General features: G+C 48.9%; 1 protein-coding gene and 1 pseudogene across 14 annotated transcripts in view; both read left to right on the top strand.

The window, feature by feature from the left end:
* Window positions 1–561, top strand: part of LOC116354714 (traf2 and NCK-interacting protein kinase-like) — a 19,492-nt pseudogene extending 18,931 nt beyond the window's left edge.
* The window catches only part of LOC109909909 (TRAF2 and NCK-interacting protein kinase), a 42,969-nt gene continuing 27,500 nt past the window's right edge, over window positions 533–16,001 (top strand). For 6 of the 14 annotated variants that reach the window (XM_031796569.1, XM_031796573.1, XM_031796564.1 and 3 more), the window contains exons 1-12: window positions 533–678; window positions 788–842; window positions 1,021–1,099; window positions 1,172–1,347; window positions 1,444–1,510; window positions 1,643–1,841; window positions 2,073–2,201; window positions 3,065–3,151; window positions 10,036–10,224; window positions 10,593–10,928; window positions 11,815–11,979; window positions 12,558–12,797. In XM_031796569.1, the coding sequence (XP_031652429.1) occupies window positions 622–678; window positions 788–842; window positions 1,021–1,099; window positions 1,172–1,347; window positions 1,444–1,510; window positions 1,643–1,841; window positions 2,073–2,201; window positions 3,065–3,151; window positions 10,036–10,224; window positions 10,593–10,928; window positions 11,815–11,979; window positions 12,558–12,797 (1,779 nt within the window). In that variant the 5' untranslated portion in view covers window positions 533–621. The remainder of the gene's footprint in view (window positions 679–787; window positions 843–1,020; window positions 1,100–1,171; window positions 1,348–1,443; window positions 1,511–1,642; window positions 1,842–2,072; window positions 2,202–3,064; window positions 3,152–10,035; window positions 10,225–10,592; window positions 10,929–11,814; window positions 11,980–12,557; window positions 12,798–16,001) is intronic. The other 8 variants (XM_031796571.1, XM_031796570.1, XM_031796563.1 and 5 more) reach the window with 7 other exon arrangements.

Below are 16,001 nucleotides of genomic sequence, written 5' to 3'. Positions count from 1 at the left end.
CAGAACAGACAGACCAGACAGGACAGAAAACAGACGACAGACAGACAGACACAGACAGACAGACAGACAGACAGACAGAAGACAGACAGACAGCGACAGACAGACAGACAGACAGACAGACAACGACAGACAGGACAGACAGACAACAGAACAGACAGAGACAGACCAGACAGACAGACGAGACAGACAGACAGACAGACAGACATGACAAGACAGACAGACAGACAGACAGACAGACAGACAGACAGACAGACAGACGGACAGACAGACAGGAACAGACAGACAGACAGACAGACAGACAGACAGACAGACAGGACAGACAGACAGACAGACAGACAGACAGACAACAGAACGAGACCAGACAGACAGACAGACAGACAGACAGACAGACAGAACAGACAGACAGACAGACAGACAGAACAGACAGACAGACAGACAGACGAACAGACATACGAACAGTAAGCGACAGACAGACAGACAGACAGACAGACAGACAGACAGACAGACGAGTACAACAGCGAACTGTTAAACTTGTGTGTGTTCCAGTGGCTTCTGGTGTGAGTGCTCAGTTGGAACCGTACTGTTGGGAGGAGGAACACGTTATAAGGAACGCCCTATTGGATGGCTCCTGAAGTCATCGCCTGCGACGAAAACCCTGAGGCCACCTACGACTTCAAGGTACCTTAGCAGACTGTGTGTATATAAGTGTGTTTGTTTCAGGGGTATTTTCCCTTGTCATCTCCTCCATCCCTCCTAACTTCTTGCTCTTTCTCTCTCTCTCTCTCAGAGTGATCTGTGGTCTCTGGGTATTACGGCTATAGAGATGGCAGAAGGAGCACCGCGTAAGTACCAGCGCCAACCACAACACAGGCTGGCACAACACCGTGACATTAGACACGATCAGACGTTGTGTGCCTTGGTTGGAGGTGTTGTGGTTTGTTATTGGGGGTATCTTGAGATGGGTATTGTGTGTGTTTGTGTCAAGGCTCTGGTGTTAACCCTTTCTTTTCCTCTCTGCAGCACTGTGTGACATGCACCCAATGAGGGCTCTCTTCCTGATCCCCAGGAACCCCGCCCCCAGACTCAAGTCCAAGAAGTGGTGAGTTACCAAAAACACACACACACACACATTCACACAAGCATTCACTATGTTATCACTGTGTGCGTTCAGGTCTAAGAAGTTCCAGTCGTTCATTGAGAGTTGCTTGGTGAAGAGTCATGGTCAGAGACCCAACACAGAGCAGCTGTTGAAGCACCCCTTCATCAGAGAGCTGCCCAACGAACGACAGGTCCGCATCCAACTGAAGGACCACATCGACAGAACCAAGAAGAAACGCGGAGAGAGGGGTGAGACATACAACAGAGGGCTCAGATCCCACTGTGTCGGCCATCGACGTGTGTTTGTAACTGCTTAATGTGTGTGTTTCTAACCGCGTGTTACAGATGAGACAGAGTATGAGTACAGTGGCAGTGAGGAAGAGGAGGAGGAACGGGACATGGGGGAGCCAAGGTAGGGTGCTTGTGGTTTTTTTCTGTGCTTGTGCATACATGCGCTGGTGTGTGCATGCGTATTTGCTTCCAAATGAGATTTACGCTCATCACCTTCCCTCTCCTATCCCTTCTCTCATTCGTCCATGTCCAGCTCCATCATCAACATCCCTGGGGAGTCGACGTTGAGGCGGGACTTCCTGCGGCTGCAGCTGGCCAATAAGGAGCGTTCTGAGGCTCTGAGGAGGCAGCAGTTGGAGCAACAGCAGAATGAAGAACACAAACGCCTCCTGTTGGCAGAGCGACAGAAACGCATAGAGGAGCAGAAAGAGCAGAGGAGGAGACTGGAGGAGGTAGAGCGCTGTTGGGAAGAGCAGCATGATCTATGATGCACACCTGAACCCTACTCTGCTGCCTCAGATCCTTTCTGTTCACGTTGCATTTTCCAGCACAGCTCAGCTTGATAACATATCTGGGGCCAGCTTTGAAAACCTATATAAAAAGATGCTCACCCTACAACATTCATTCTCTGTCTGTCTCTTTCTGTCTCTCTCTCTCCCTTCATCTCTCTCTTTCTCCAACAGCAACAGCGTAGAGAACGTGAGATGAGGAAGCAACAGGAGAGAGAGCAGAGGAGACGCTATGAAGAGATGGAACAACTACGGAGAGATGAGGAGAGGAGGCACGCAGAGAGAGAACAGGTACACACACAGGTAACACTCAAGTGCGCACACACTCTCTCCTCTCTCTCCTCTCTCTCTCTCCTCTCTCTCTCCCCTCTCTCCTCTCTCCCCTCTCTCCTCTCTCCTTTCTCCTCTCTCTCCTCTCTCTCTCCTCTCTCCTCTCTCTCTCTCCTCTCTCTCTCTCCTCTCTCTCTCTCTCTCTCTCTCTCTCTCTCTCTCTCTCTCACTCTCTCTCTCTCTCACTCTCTCACTCTCTCTCTCTCTCACTCTCTCACTCTCTCACTCTCTCACTCTCTCTCACACACACACACACACACATTCTCACTCACACACACACATTCTCACTCACATCAACTAGGATTCACCCCATTCTGTCAGAGCTATTTTGCAGTCCAGATATAGACTTAACATAGACCAGTCATGAGGCTGACATTTAGGTGTTATGAAGCTACATGTCCCAGGCCAGGTGTAGTAAGGGTTTGGGTCAAGGATCCGGATGGTTCTGTTTCACTAACGCTTCTCTTTCACTCCGTGTAATTTTCAGTCTCTAAAACATCTTGTTTTTTTTGTCTTACACACTTGATTCAATACTAAGACTCTCTCTCACCCTCTCTCTCTCTTCTCCCTTTTATCCCTCTTACCACGTCTCCTCTCTTCTATGTTGGATTTAATCTTTACTTCTGGTTCTTTCTCTCTTTCAGCATAACTTCTCCTTAATCTGTCTGTGTACAACCTCTCACTCTTTCTTTGTCCCTCTTCTCTCCTCTCCTTTCTCCTCCTCTCTCCACGTCACTCTATTTCTGCCTCCTCCGACTGCTCTGATGACTCACATGGCTGCTCTCCTACTGCTCTGATTGGCTGATATCCTGGCTATCTGGCCTGTGATTGGTTAGGAGTATATCCGTAGGCAGCTGGAGGAGGAGCAAAGACAGCTGGAGATTCTACAGCAACAACTACTCCAGGAGCAGGCCCTACTGATGGTAACCTCTCACCCTTGACCTCTCATCCCTGAGTCCTCAGCCTATCACTGCTAACCCTTTACTCAGTGGTGTGTCCAGACCATTTTAAATGGGGTGGCCAAGGTGGGGCACGGACCCAGTTTAAGGGGGCCATAACATTTTAAATGGGGTGGCAAAGGTGGGGCACAGACCCAGTTTAGGGGGGCTATAACATTTTAAATGGGTTGGCCAAGGTGGGGCACAGACCCAGTTTAGGGGGTCCATAACATTTTAAATGGGGTGGCCAAGGTGGGGCACAGACCCAGTTTAGGGGGGGCCATAACATTTTAAATGGGGTGGCCAAGGTGGGGCACAGACCCAGTTTAGGGGGTCCATAACATTTTAAATGGGGTGGCCAAGGTGGGGCACAGACCCAGTTTAGGGGGGCCATAACATTTTAAATGGGGTGGCCAAGGTGGGGCACAGACCCAGTTTAGGGGGTCCATAACATTTTAAATGGGGTGGCCAAGGTGGGGCACAGACCCAGTTTAGGGGGGCATAACATTTTAAATGGGGTGGCCAAGGTGGGGCACAGACCCAGTTTAGGGGGGCCATAACATTTTAAATGGGGTGGCCAAGGTGGGGCACGGACACAGTTTAGGGGGCCATAACATTTTAAATGGGGTGGCCAAGGTGGGGCACGGACCCAGTTTAGGGGGGCCATAACATTTTAAATGGGGTGGCCAAGGTGGGGCACGGACCCAGTTTAGGGGGGCCATAACATTTTAAATGGGGTGGCCAAGGTGCGGCACGGACCCCGTTTAGGGGGGCTATAACATTTTAAATGGGTTGGCCAAGGTGGGGCACAGACCCAGTTTAGGGGGTCCATAACATTTTAAATGGGGTGGCCAAGGTGGGGCACAGACCCAGTTTAGGGGGGCCATAACATTTTAAATGGGGTGGCCAAGGTGGGGCACAGACCCAGTTTAGGGGGTCCATAACATTTTAAATGGGGTGGCCAAGGTGGGGCACAGACCCAGTTTAGGGGGGCCATAACATTTTAAATGGGGTGGCCAAGGTGGGGCACAGACCCAGTTTAGGGGGTCCATAACATTTTAAATGGGGTGGCCAAGGTGGGGCACAGACCCAGTTTAGGGGGGCATAACATTTTAAATGGGGTGGCCAAGGTGGGGCACAGACCCAGTTTAGGGGGGGCCATAACATTTTAAATGGGGTGGCCAAGGTGGGGCACGGACACAGTTTAGGGGGGCCATAACATTTTAAATGGGGTGGCCAAGGTGGGGCACGGACCCAGTTTAGGGGGGCCATAACATTTTAAATGGGGTGGCCAAGGTGGGGCACGGACCCAGTTTAGGGGGGCCATAACATTTTAAATGGGGTGGCCAAGGTGCGGCACGGACCCCGTTTAGGGGGGCTATAACATTTTAAATGGGTTGGCCAAGGTGGGGCACAGACCCAGTTTAGGGGGTCCATAACATTTTAAATGGGGTGGCCAAGGTGGGGCACAGACCCAGTTTAGGGGGGCCATAACATTTTAAATGGGGTGGCCAAGGTGGGGCACAGACCCAGTTTAGGGGGTCCATAACATTTTAAATGGGGTGGCCAAGGTGGGGCACAGACCCAGTTTAGGGGGGCCATAACATTTTAAATGGGGTGGCCAAGGTGGGGCACAGACCCAGTTTAGGGGGTCCATAACATTTTAAATGGGGTGGCCAAGGTGGGGCACAGACCCAGTTTAGGGGGGCATAACATTTTAAATGGGGTGGCCAAGGTGGGGCACAGACCCAGTTTAGGGGGGCCATAACATTTTAAATGGGGTGGCCAAGGTGGGGCACGGACACAGTTTAGGGGGGCCATAACATTTTAAATGGGGTGGCCAAGGTGGGGCACGGACCCAGTTTAGGGGGGCCATAACATTTTAAATGGGGTGGCCAAGGTGGGGCACGGACCCAGTTTAGGGGGGCCATAACATTTTAAGTGGGGTTGCCAAGGTGGGGCACGGACCCAGTTTAGGGGGGCCATAACATTTTAAATGGGGTGGCCAAGGTGGGGCACGGACCCAGTTTAGGGGGGCCATAACATTTGAAATGGGGTGGCCAAGGTGGGGCACAGACCCAGTTTAGGGGGGCCATAACATGGTTCAACACCAGTCGAGGCTGGTGACTTGAGTAATTGAGCAGGACGCACCGCAAAGCTTGTTTGGAAAACTGTCTAAGACATAGTTTTAACCTACAACATTTATTAACGGCATTTCTAGTAAAATATTATGGGGAATGGGATTAGGAAAGTTTGTCTAGGGAGTAGCAGTGCAGGACGGGCTCATCATGGACGGTGATGAGAAGACGTGCTCAACTCTTCCTCTTATGACAGGGCCGTGGGCCTCCCTCTAGACATGCCACTTCTTCACCATGGCTATCTAGCTCTCCACTGCTACTCCACATCTCAGTAGAGCCTCCACAACAACCCCATAGCTCTCTACTCCTACTCCACATCTCAGTAGAGCCTCCACAACAACCCCATAGCTCTCTACTCCTACTCCACATCTCTGTGTAGCCTCCACAACAACCCTATAGCTCTCTACTCCTACTCCACATCTCCGTGTAGCCTCCACAACAACCCCATAGCTCTCTACTCCTACTCCACATCTCAGTAGAGCCTCCACAACAACCCCATAGCTCTCTACTCCTACTCCACATCTCAGTAGAGCCCCCACAACCACCCCATAGCTCTCTACTCCTACTCCACATCTCTGTGTAGCCTCCACAACAACCCTATAGCTCTCTACTCCTACTCCACATCTCCGTGTAGCCTCCACAACAACCCCATAGCTCTCTACTCCTACTCCACATCTCAGTAGAGCCTCCACAACAACCCCATAGCTCTCTACTCCTACTCCACATCTCAGTAGAGCCTCCACAACAACCCCATAGCTCTCTACTGTTACTCCACATCTCAGTAGAGCCTCCACAACAACCCCATAGCTCTCTACTCCTACTCCACATCTCTGTGTAGCCTCCACAACAACCCTATAGCTCTCTACTCCTACTCCACATCTCCGTGTAGCCTCCACAACAACCCCATAGCTCTCTACTCCTACTCCACATCTCAGTAGAGCCTCCACAACAACCCCATAGCTCTCTACTCCTACTCCACATCTCAGTAGAGCCTCCACAACAACCCCATAGCTCTCTACTCCTACTCCACATCTCAGTAGAGCCTCCACAACAACCCCATAGCTCTCTACTCCTACTCCACATCTCAGTAGAGCCTCCACAACCACCCCATAGCTCTCTACTGCTACTCCACATCTCAGTAGAGCCTCCACAACAACCCCATAGCTCTCTACTACTACTCCACATCTCTGTAGAGCCTCCACAACAACCCCATAGCTCTCTAGTCCTACTCCACATCTCTGTGTAGCCTTCACAACAACCCCATAGTTCTCTAGTCCTACTCCACATCTCTGTGTAGCCTCCACAACAACCCCATAGCTCTCTAGTCCTACTCCACATCTCTGTGTAGGCTCCACAACAACCCCATAGCTCTCTACCGCTACTCCACATCTCAGTAGAGCCTCAACAACAAACCCATAGCTCTCTACTCCTACTCCACATCTCTGTGTATCCTCCACAACAACCCCATAGCTCTCTACTGCTACTCCACATCTCAGAAGAGGCTCCACAACAACCCCATAGCTCTCTACTCCTACTCCACATCTCAGTAGAGCCTCCACAACAACCCGATAGCTCTCTACTCCTACTCCACATCTCTGTGTAGCCTCCACAACAACCCTATAGCTCTCTACTCCTACTCCACATCTCCGTGTAGCCTCCACAACAACCCCATAGCTCTCTACTCCTACTCCACATCTCAGTAGAGCCTCCACAACAACCCCATAGCTCTCTACTCCTACTCCACATCTCAGTAGAGCCTCCACAACAACCCCATAGCTCTCTACTGTTACTCCACATCTCAGTAGAGCCTCCACAACAACCCCATAGCTCTCTACTCCTACTCCACATCTCTGTGTAGCCTCCACAACAACCCTATAGCTCTCTACTCCTACTCCACATCTCCGTGTAGCCTCCACAACAACCCCATAGCTCTCTACTCCTACTCCACATCTCAGTAGAGCCTCCACAACAACCCCATAGCTCTCTACTCCTACTCCACATCTCAGTAGAGCCTCCACAACAACCCCATAGCTCTCTACTCCTACTCCACATCTCAGTAGAGCCTCCACAACCACCCCATAGCTCTCTACTCCTACTCCACATCTCAGTAGAGCCTCCACAACAACCCCATAGCTCCCTACTCCACATCTCTGTGTAGCCTCCACAACAACCCCATAGCTCTCTACTGCTACTCCACATCTCAGTAGAGCCTCCACAACAACCCCATAGCTCTCTACTACTACTCCACATCTCTGTAGAGCCTCCACAACAACCCCATAGCTCTCTAGTCCTACTCCACATCTCTGTGTAGCCTTCACAACAACCCCATAGTTCTCTAGTCCTACTCCACATCTCTGTGTAGCCTCCACAACAACCCCATAGCTCTCTAGTCCTACTCCACATCTCTGTGTAGGCTCCACAACAACCCCATAGCTCTCTACCGCTACTCCACATCTCAGTAGAGCCTCAACAACAAACCCATAGCTCTCTACTCCTACTCCACATCTCTGTGTATCCTCCACAACAACCCCATAGCTCTCTACTGCTACTCCACATCTCAGAAGAGGCTCCACAACAACCCCATAGCTCTCTACTCCTACTCCACATCTCAGTAGAGCCTCCACAACAACCCCATAGCTCTCTACTCCTACTCCACATCTCTGTGTAGCCTCCACAACAACCCTATAGCTCTCTACTCCTACTCCACATCTCAGTAGAGCCTCCACAACAACCCCATAGCTCTCTACTCCTACTCCACATCTCAGTAGAGCCTTCACAACAACCCCATATCTCCCTACTCCACATCTCCGTGTAGCCTCCACAACAACCCCATAGCTCTCTACTGCTACTCCACATCTCAGTAGAGCCTCCACAACAACCCCATAGCTCTCTACTCCTACTCCACATCTCAGTAGAGCCTCCACAACAACCCCATAGCTCTCTAGTCCTACTCCACATCTCTGTGTAGCCTTCACAACAACCCCATAGTTCTCTAGTCCTACTCCACATCTCTGTGTAGCCTCCACAACAACCCCATAGCTCTCTAGTCCTACTCCACATCTCAGTAGAGACTCCCCAACAACCCCATAGCTCTCTACTCCTACTCCACATCTCAGTAGAGCCTCCACAACAACCCCATAGCTCTCTACTCCTACTTCACATCTCTGTGTAGCCTCCACAACAACCCTATAGCTCTCTACTCCTACTCCACATCTCCGTGTAGCCTCCACAACAACCCCATAGCTCTCTACTCCTACTCCACATCTCAGTAGAGCCTCCACAACCACCCCATAGCTCTCTACTCCTACTCCACATCTCAGTAGAGCCTCCACAACAACCCCATAGCTCTCTACTCCTACTCCACATCTCAGTAGAGCCCCCACAACCACCCCATAGCTCTCTACTCCTACTCCACATCTCAGTAGAGCCTCCACAACAACCCCATAGCTCTCTACTGTTACGCCACATCTCAGTAGAGCCTCCACAACAACCCCATAGCTCTCTACTCCTACTCCACATCTCCGTGTAGCCTCCACAACAACCCCATAGCTCTCTAACTCCTACTCCACATCTCAGTAGAGCCTCCACAACAACCCCATAGCTCTCTACTCCTACTCCACATCTCAGTAGAGCCTCCACAACAACCCCATAGCTCTCTACTCCTACTCCACATCTCAGTAGAGCCTCCACAACAACCCCATAGCTCTCTAGTCCTACTCCACATCTCTGTGTAGCCTTCACAACAACCCCATAGTTCTCTAGTCCTACTCCACATCTCTGTGTAGCCTCCACAACAACCCCATAGCTCTCTACTCCTACTCCACATCTCAGTAGAGCCCCCACAACAACCCCATAGCTCTCTACTCCTACTCCACATCTCAGTAGAGCCCCCACAACAACCCCATAGCTCTCTACTCCTACTCCACATCTCAGTAGAGCCCCCACAACAACCCCATAGCTCTCTACTCCTACTCCACATCTCAGTAGAGCCCCCACAACAACCCCATAGCTCTCTACTCCTACTCCACATCTCTGTGTAGCCTTCACAACAACCCCATAGCTCTCTACTACTACTCCACATCCCAGTAGAGCCTCCACAACAACCCCATAGCTCTCTAGTCCTACTCCACATCTCTGTGTAGCCTTCACAACAACCCCATAGTTCTCTAGTCCTACTCCACATCTCTGTGTAGCCTCCACAACAACCCCATAGCTCTCTACTCCTACTCCACATCTCAGTAGAGCCTCAACAACAAACCCATAGCTCTCTACTCCTACTCCACATCTCTGTGTATCCTCCACAACAACCACATAGCTCTCTACTGCTACTCCACATCTCAGAAGAGCCTCCACAACAACCCCATAGCTCTCTACTCCTACTCCACATCTCAGTAGAGCCTCCACAACAACCCCATAGCTCTCTACTCCTACTCCACATCTCAGTAGAGCCTCCACAACAACCCCATAGCTCTCTACTCCTACTCCACATCTCTGTGTAGCCTCCACAACAACCCCATAGCTCTCTACTGTTACTCCACATCTCAGTAGAGCCTCCACAACAACCCCATAGCTCTCCACTGCTACTCCACATCTCAGTAGAGCCTCCACAACAACCCCATAGCTCTCTACTCCTACTCCACATCTTAGTAGAGCCTCCACAACAACCCAGCATAAACATTGTGCCGTTGCGTTCCTCCCCTAAACCGTGAGTGTGTGTGTGTGTAACTACAGGAGTATAAGCGTAAGCAGATGGAGGAGCAGCGGCAGGCAGAGCGTCTCCAGAGACAGCTGCAGCAGGAGAGAGCCTACCTGGTGTCCTTACAGCAGCAGCAGCAGGAGCCACGGCCACAAGACAACAAACAGCTGTACCACTACAAAGACACAGCCCCCAATAACGACAAACCTGCCTGGGCCAAGGAGGTACTGTTGATACACTCAGCACTTGTACATGGGTTCAGTTCATGTGGTTACACCAGCAGTATAGTTTGCAACATTGACATCGTCTCCTACAATGATCTGTCTTTCTCTTTCTCGCTTCCAAAAGCAGGTTTGATGTTTTCTGAAGAATTGGAGCCCTGTAGCGTTACTATGTCTGAACTTTAAGATATCTGACAACGTCTCTCTCTTACTCAGGCACACACAGCGTCTCCGTCATGGACAGATCCTCTACTGGTTTATGTGTTTGAAAAGTTTTGTTCAGGTTCTGCCATGGTAATGTGTGTGTGAACTGACAGTATGTCCACCTGTATGTGTGTGTGTGTGATCTGTATGACGCCCCCTGTCTCTAGGTGATGCGTCGAGCCCAGAGTAACTCCCCTCGTATACCTCCCAAGAAGCACCACTCCTTTAACCTGCCTGGAGACACCAGCCTATCACACCTCCTCCTGCTCCCTGGTTACAACCCCCGCTCCCGCCCCCCCTCCTACCCCGCCCAATCAAGTCACTCCAGGGAGAGGCTCCTCCAATCTGAAGGCCATAATGTGACTGTTCCGTGTATACGTGTGTCCTGCACCTCTGATCCTGCCCCTGACTCCTCTTATCCAATCCTGCTTCATCCCGAGGCCAGAAGGAGGAGCCCTGAGGGAAGAGTCCAGGAGTCTAGGGGGAGGAGTCCAGGTCGACTGGTCAGTCAGGGAGACATACCCACTTCCTGTTTGTCTAACACACTTCCTTCCCCTCTCTCTCTCCAGAGGTGGACTAACATTACTCGACTGGTGTGTCTGGGGAAGCTCTCTCTTTTCCGAACCTCCTTTCTTCTGGACATGACTCTCCTGTGCCTATTAACCATTTTCTCTTCCCTTGCACCAGGAGACGGACTCCTGAAAAAACCCTGCCTGGAATGTTCTATGTTCTATAATGGTGGCTGGTGTTTTCTACAACAACTTCTTTCCCTCTCTAAGTTCTGGTGCCTGGCATCTTTTAGAATGGTCATAGATGTACTTTCAGAGACTAACAGACTTGTCATTTCTAGATTATGGTCTGTAAGTGTGCCATTAACCCCTTCCTCCCATCTCTCTCTTCCTCTAGTCTTTACACCCGACTGATCGGTCTCCTTCAGAATCTCAGCTCTTCAAACTGAGTGTTTTAGTCTGCTTCATGTTCAGGCACCAGGCTTCTCTCAGGGACACACTGCAGCTCCTGATTTAGCCTAGATCCAGGCCACACACACCACCAGGCTTGCCCCCCAGTGGCCACTGTGGGCTGATGTAGGCCAGCCGTGGCTATATCTGTCTCAACACACATGGGTGTATCTGCTTCCCTCTGGACGCCCATACACCAGTACATACACCGGTACACACACACACACACCGGCATGTACACACACACATGCACACTGTAGCCAGGTTTGTCTCTGGGCTTCTCCTCCATGGTAACGGCTCTGAGGGAAACTGGAGGTTTGACACACGTCACCCAAGACACAAACATACAATGATAAATCTGTCACTGACGGCCAATATAAATGATTGTGCTCTAACTTTGTGTGTGTGTGTGTGTGTGTGTGTGTGGCAGGTGGAAGAGCGTTCCAAGCTGAACAGACAGAGTTCTCCAGCACTGCAACATAAAGTGTCCAACCGTATCTCTGATCCATCCCTGCCCCCCCGCTCAGAGTCGTTCAGCAGCGGGGGCATACAGCAGGCCCGAACACCCCCCATGCACCGCCCCGTAGAACCACAGGTGTGTGTGTGTGTGGGGGGGAGTGGAAGTGTGTGGGTGCATGTGTACAGTATATGTAGGTGCACGTTTACCCTTTATGATGTTTGTTTTTCCTCCTTTCATTTTTCCTTCCCCTCCCCCTCTACTTTCCTCACCTCCTTCCCCTCTCCCCTCCCCCTCTACTTTCCTCACCTCCTTCCCCTCTACTTTCCTCACCTCTTTCCCCTCTCCCCTCCCCCTCTACTTTCCTCACCTCCTTCCCCTCTCCCCTCCCCCTCTACTTTCCTCACCTCCTTCCCCTCTCCCCTCCCCCTCTACTTTCCTCACCTCCTTCCCCTCTCACCTCCCCCAATACTTTCCTTACCTCCTTCCATTCTCACCTCGCCCTCTACTTTCCTTACTTCCTTCCCCACTCCCCTCTACTTTCCTCACCTCTTTCCCCTCTCCTCTCCTCTGGCTCCTCCTCTCTTCCTCCTCTACACCTGCTCCTCTACCTGCCTGGTGCTGATGTATGATCCTGCTCCTCTACCTGCCTGGTGCTGATGTATGATCCTGCTCTTCTGGTCTGTTATGGTCTGGTCCTGGTCTGGTCTTGTCAGATGGCCCACCTGGTGCAAGTGAAGTCCCATGGTCTGTCTGGGTCCCAGTCTCTCCACGACCCTGCAGGGGTCACAGGCCTGTCCCCCTCCCCATCCTCCGGCCGCCCCCCCATGCCCCGCCAGAACTCTGATCCTACCTCAGACACCCCTCCTTCTATACCTCTTCCCCGCCTCGCTCCCCCCCTCGACAAACTGGACCGCAGCTCCTGGCTACGAACAGACCTAGACCTACCTCCTAAGGTCTGCATGACAATGTCTGTTTGTTTTTGGCTGGAATACAATGTCTCAGAACTTTTATGGACCCTTACCTTTGTTTATCTCAAATCACTATGTACAGTTGAAGTCGGAAGTTTATATACACTTAGGTTGGAGTCATTAAAACTCATTTTTCAACCACAAATTTCTTATTAACAAACTATAGTTTTGGCAAGTTGGTTAGGACATCTACTTTGAATGACAGAAGTAATTTTTCCAACAATTGTTTACTTATAGATTATTTCACTTAGAATTCACTGTATCACAATTCCAGTGGGTCAGAAGTTTACATACACTAAGTTGACTGTGCCTTTAAACAGCTTGAAAATTCCAGGAAATAATGTCATGGCTTTAGAAACTTCTGATAGGCTAATTTACATAATTTGAGTCAATTGGAGGTGTACCTGTGGATGTATTTCAAGGCCTACCTTCAAACTCAGTGCCTCTTCGCTTGACATAATGGGATTTTTTTTTTTAAATCAGCCAAGACCTCAGAATAAATTGTAGACCTCCACAAGTCTGGTTCATCCTTGGGAGCAATTTCCAAATGGCTGAAGGTACCACGTTCATCTGTAAAAACAATAGTGCGCAAGTATAAACATCATGGGACCACGCAGCCGTCATACCGCTCAGGAAGGAGACGCGTTCTGTCTCCTAGAGATGAACGTACTTTGGTGTGAAAAGTGCAAATAAATCCCAGAACAACAGCAGAGGGCCCCGTGAAGATGTTGGAGCAAACAGGTACAAAAGTATCTATATCCACAGTAAAATGATTCCTATATCGACATAACCTGAAAGGCCGCTCAGCAAGGAAGAAGCCACTGCTCCACAACCGCCATAAAAAAGCCAGACTACGGTTTGCAACTGCACATGGGGACAAAGATTGTACTTTTTGGAGAAATGTCCTCTTGTCTGTTGAAACAAAAATAGAACTGTTTGGCCATAATGACCATTGTTATGTTTGGATGAAAAAGGGGGAGGCTTCCAAGCCGAAGAACACCATCCCAACCGTGAAGCACGGGGGTGGCAACATCATGTTGTGGGGCTGCTTTGCTGCAGGAGGGACTGATGGACTACACAATATATATGGCATCATGAGATAGGAAAATTATGTGGATATATTGAAGCAACATCTCAAGACATCAGTCCGGAAGTTAAAGCTTGGTCGCAAATGGGTCTTCCAAATGAACAATGATCCCAAGCATACTTCCAAAGTTGTGGCAAAATGGCTTAAGGACCACAGTCAAGGCATTGGAGTGGCTATCACAATGCCCTGACCTCAATCCTATAGAAAATGTATGGGCAGAACTGAAATGGCGTGTGCGAGCAAGCAGCAAGGAGGCCGTCAAACCTGGCTCAGTTACACCAGCTCTGTCAGGAGGAATGGGCCAACATTCACCCAACTTATTGTGGGAAGCTTGTGGAAGGCTACCTGAAACGTTTGACTCAAGTTAAATAATTTAAGGCAATGCTACCAAATACTATTTGAGTGTATGTAAACTTCTTAACGGGATCGATATGACAACAGCCAGTGAAAGTGCAGGTTGCCAAATTCAAAACAACAGAAATCTCATTATTCAAATTCCTTAAATACATACATGTATTTTATACCATTTTAAAGGTAATCTTGTTGTTAATCCCACCACAGCGTCCGATTTCAAATAGGCTTTACAGCGAAAGCACCACAAACGATTATGTTAGCTCACCACCAACTCACAGAAAAACACAGCCATTTTTCCAGCCAAAGAGAGGAGTCACAAAAAGCACAAATAGAGATAAAATGAATCACTAACCTTTGATGATCTTCATCAGATGACACTCATAGGACTTCATGTTACACAATACATGTATGTTTTGTTTGATAAAGTGCATATTTATATAAAAAAATCTCAGTATACATTGGCGCGTTACGTTCACTAGTTCCAAAAACATCCGGTGATATTGCAGAGAGCCACATAATTTTACAGAAATACTCATTATAAATGTCGATGAAAATACAATTGTTGAAAATACAATTGACATATAGATATGCCTCTCCTTAATGCAACCACTGACAGATAAAAAAAAAAAAATTTACGGAAAAAGCAAACCATGCAATAATCTGAGAACGGAGCTCAGAAAAAAAACAAAATTATCCACCATGTTGGATTCAACAGAAATCTGAAATAACATTATAAATATTCCTTTACCTTTGATGATCTTCATCAGAATGCGCTCCCAGAAATCCTAGTACCACAAATGTTTGATTTGTTCAATAATGTCCATTATTTATGTCCAAGTAGCTACTTTTGTTAGGGTGTTTAGTACACAAATCCAAGCGCTCGTACAGGTCTAGCCGAACGTCGTAGAAACATTTCAAACTAATTATAGAATCAATCTTTAGGATGTTTTTATCATAAATCTTCAATAACGATCCAACTGGAGAATTCCATTGTCTGTAGAAAAGCCATGGAACGCAGGTCGCTAATCATGTGAAATGCGCATGACCAGGACCTGGCTCTCTGCCAGATCACTGACTCAAAGAGCTCTCATCCGGCCCCACATCATAGTAGAAGCCTCATTCAAGTTTCTAAAGACGGTTGACATCTAGTGGAAGCCTTAGGAAGTGCAACATAACCAATATCCCACTGTGTATTCAATAGGGACTGGGTTGAAAACTGACCAACCTCAGATTTCCCACTTCCTGTTTGGATTTCTTCTCAGGATTTTGCCTGCCATATGAGTTCTGTTATACTCAGACATCATTCAAACAGTTTTAGAAACTTCAGAGTGTTTTCTATCCAATACTAATAATAATATGCATATATTAGCAACTGGGACTGAGGAGCAGGCTGTTTACTCTGGGCACCTTTCATCCAACCTACTCAATGCTGCCCCTGCAGCCATAAGAAGTTAAAATAAAGTAGTGATCCTAACTGACCTAAGACAGGGAATTTTTACTCTGATTAAATGTCAGGAATTGTGAAAAACTGAGTTTAAATGTATTTGGCTAAGGTGTATGTGAACTTCCGACTTCAACTGTACATACAGTTTAGCAAACTTAGTTTGCGATTGAGAATACAGTATATGATCTACTCAGACACTCTGTGTCCCACTTAGACCTTTTTTAACTGATTGTTATTGGTTCTCTCTCTGTGTGTGGTGTGTGTGTGTGTGTGTGTGTTTTTTACTATCCTTGTGGGGAATGGA

This window comes from Oncorhynchus kisutch, linkage group LG18 (genome assembly GCF_002021735.2).
Source record: "Oncorhynchus kisutch isolate 150728-3 linkage group LG18, Okis_V2, whole genome shotgun sequence".
NCBI lineage: Eukaryota > Metazoa > Chordata > Actinopteri > Salmoniformes > Salmonidae > Oncorhynchus > Oncorhynchus kisutch.
Note: the sequence above shows the minus strand (reverse complement) of the source record. Positions and strands in the feature narration are given on the sequence as shown.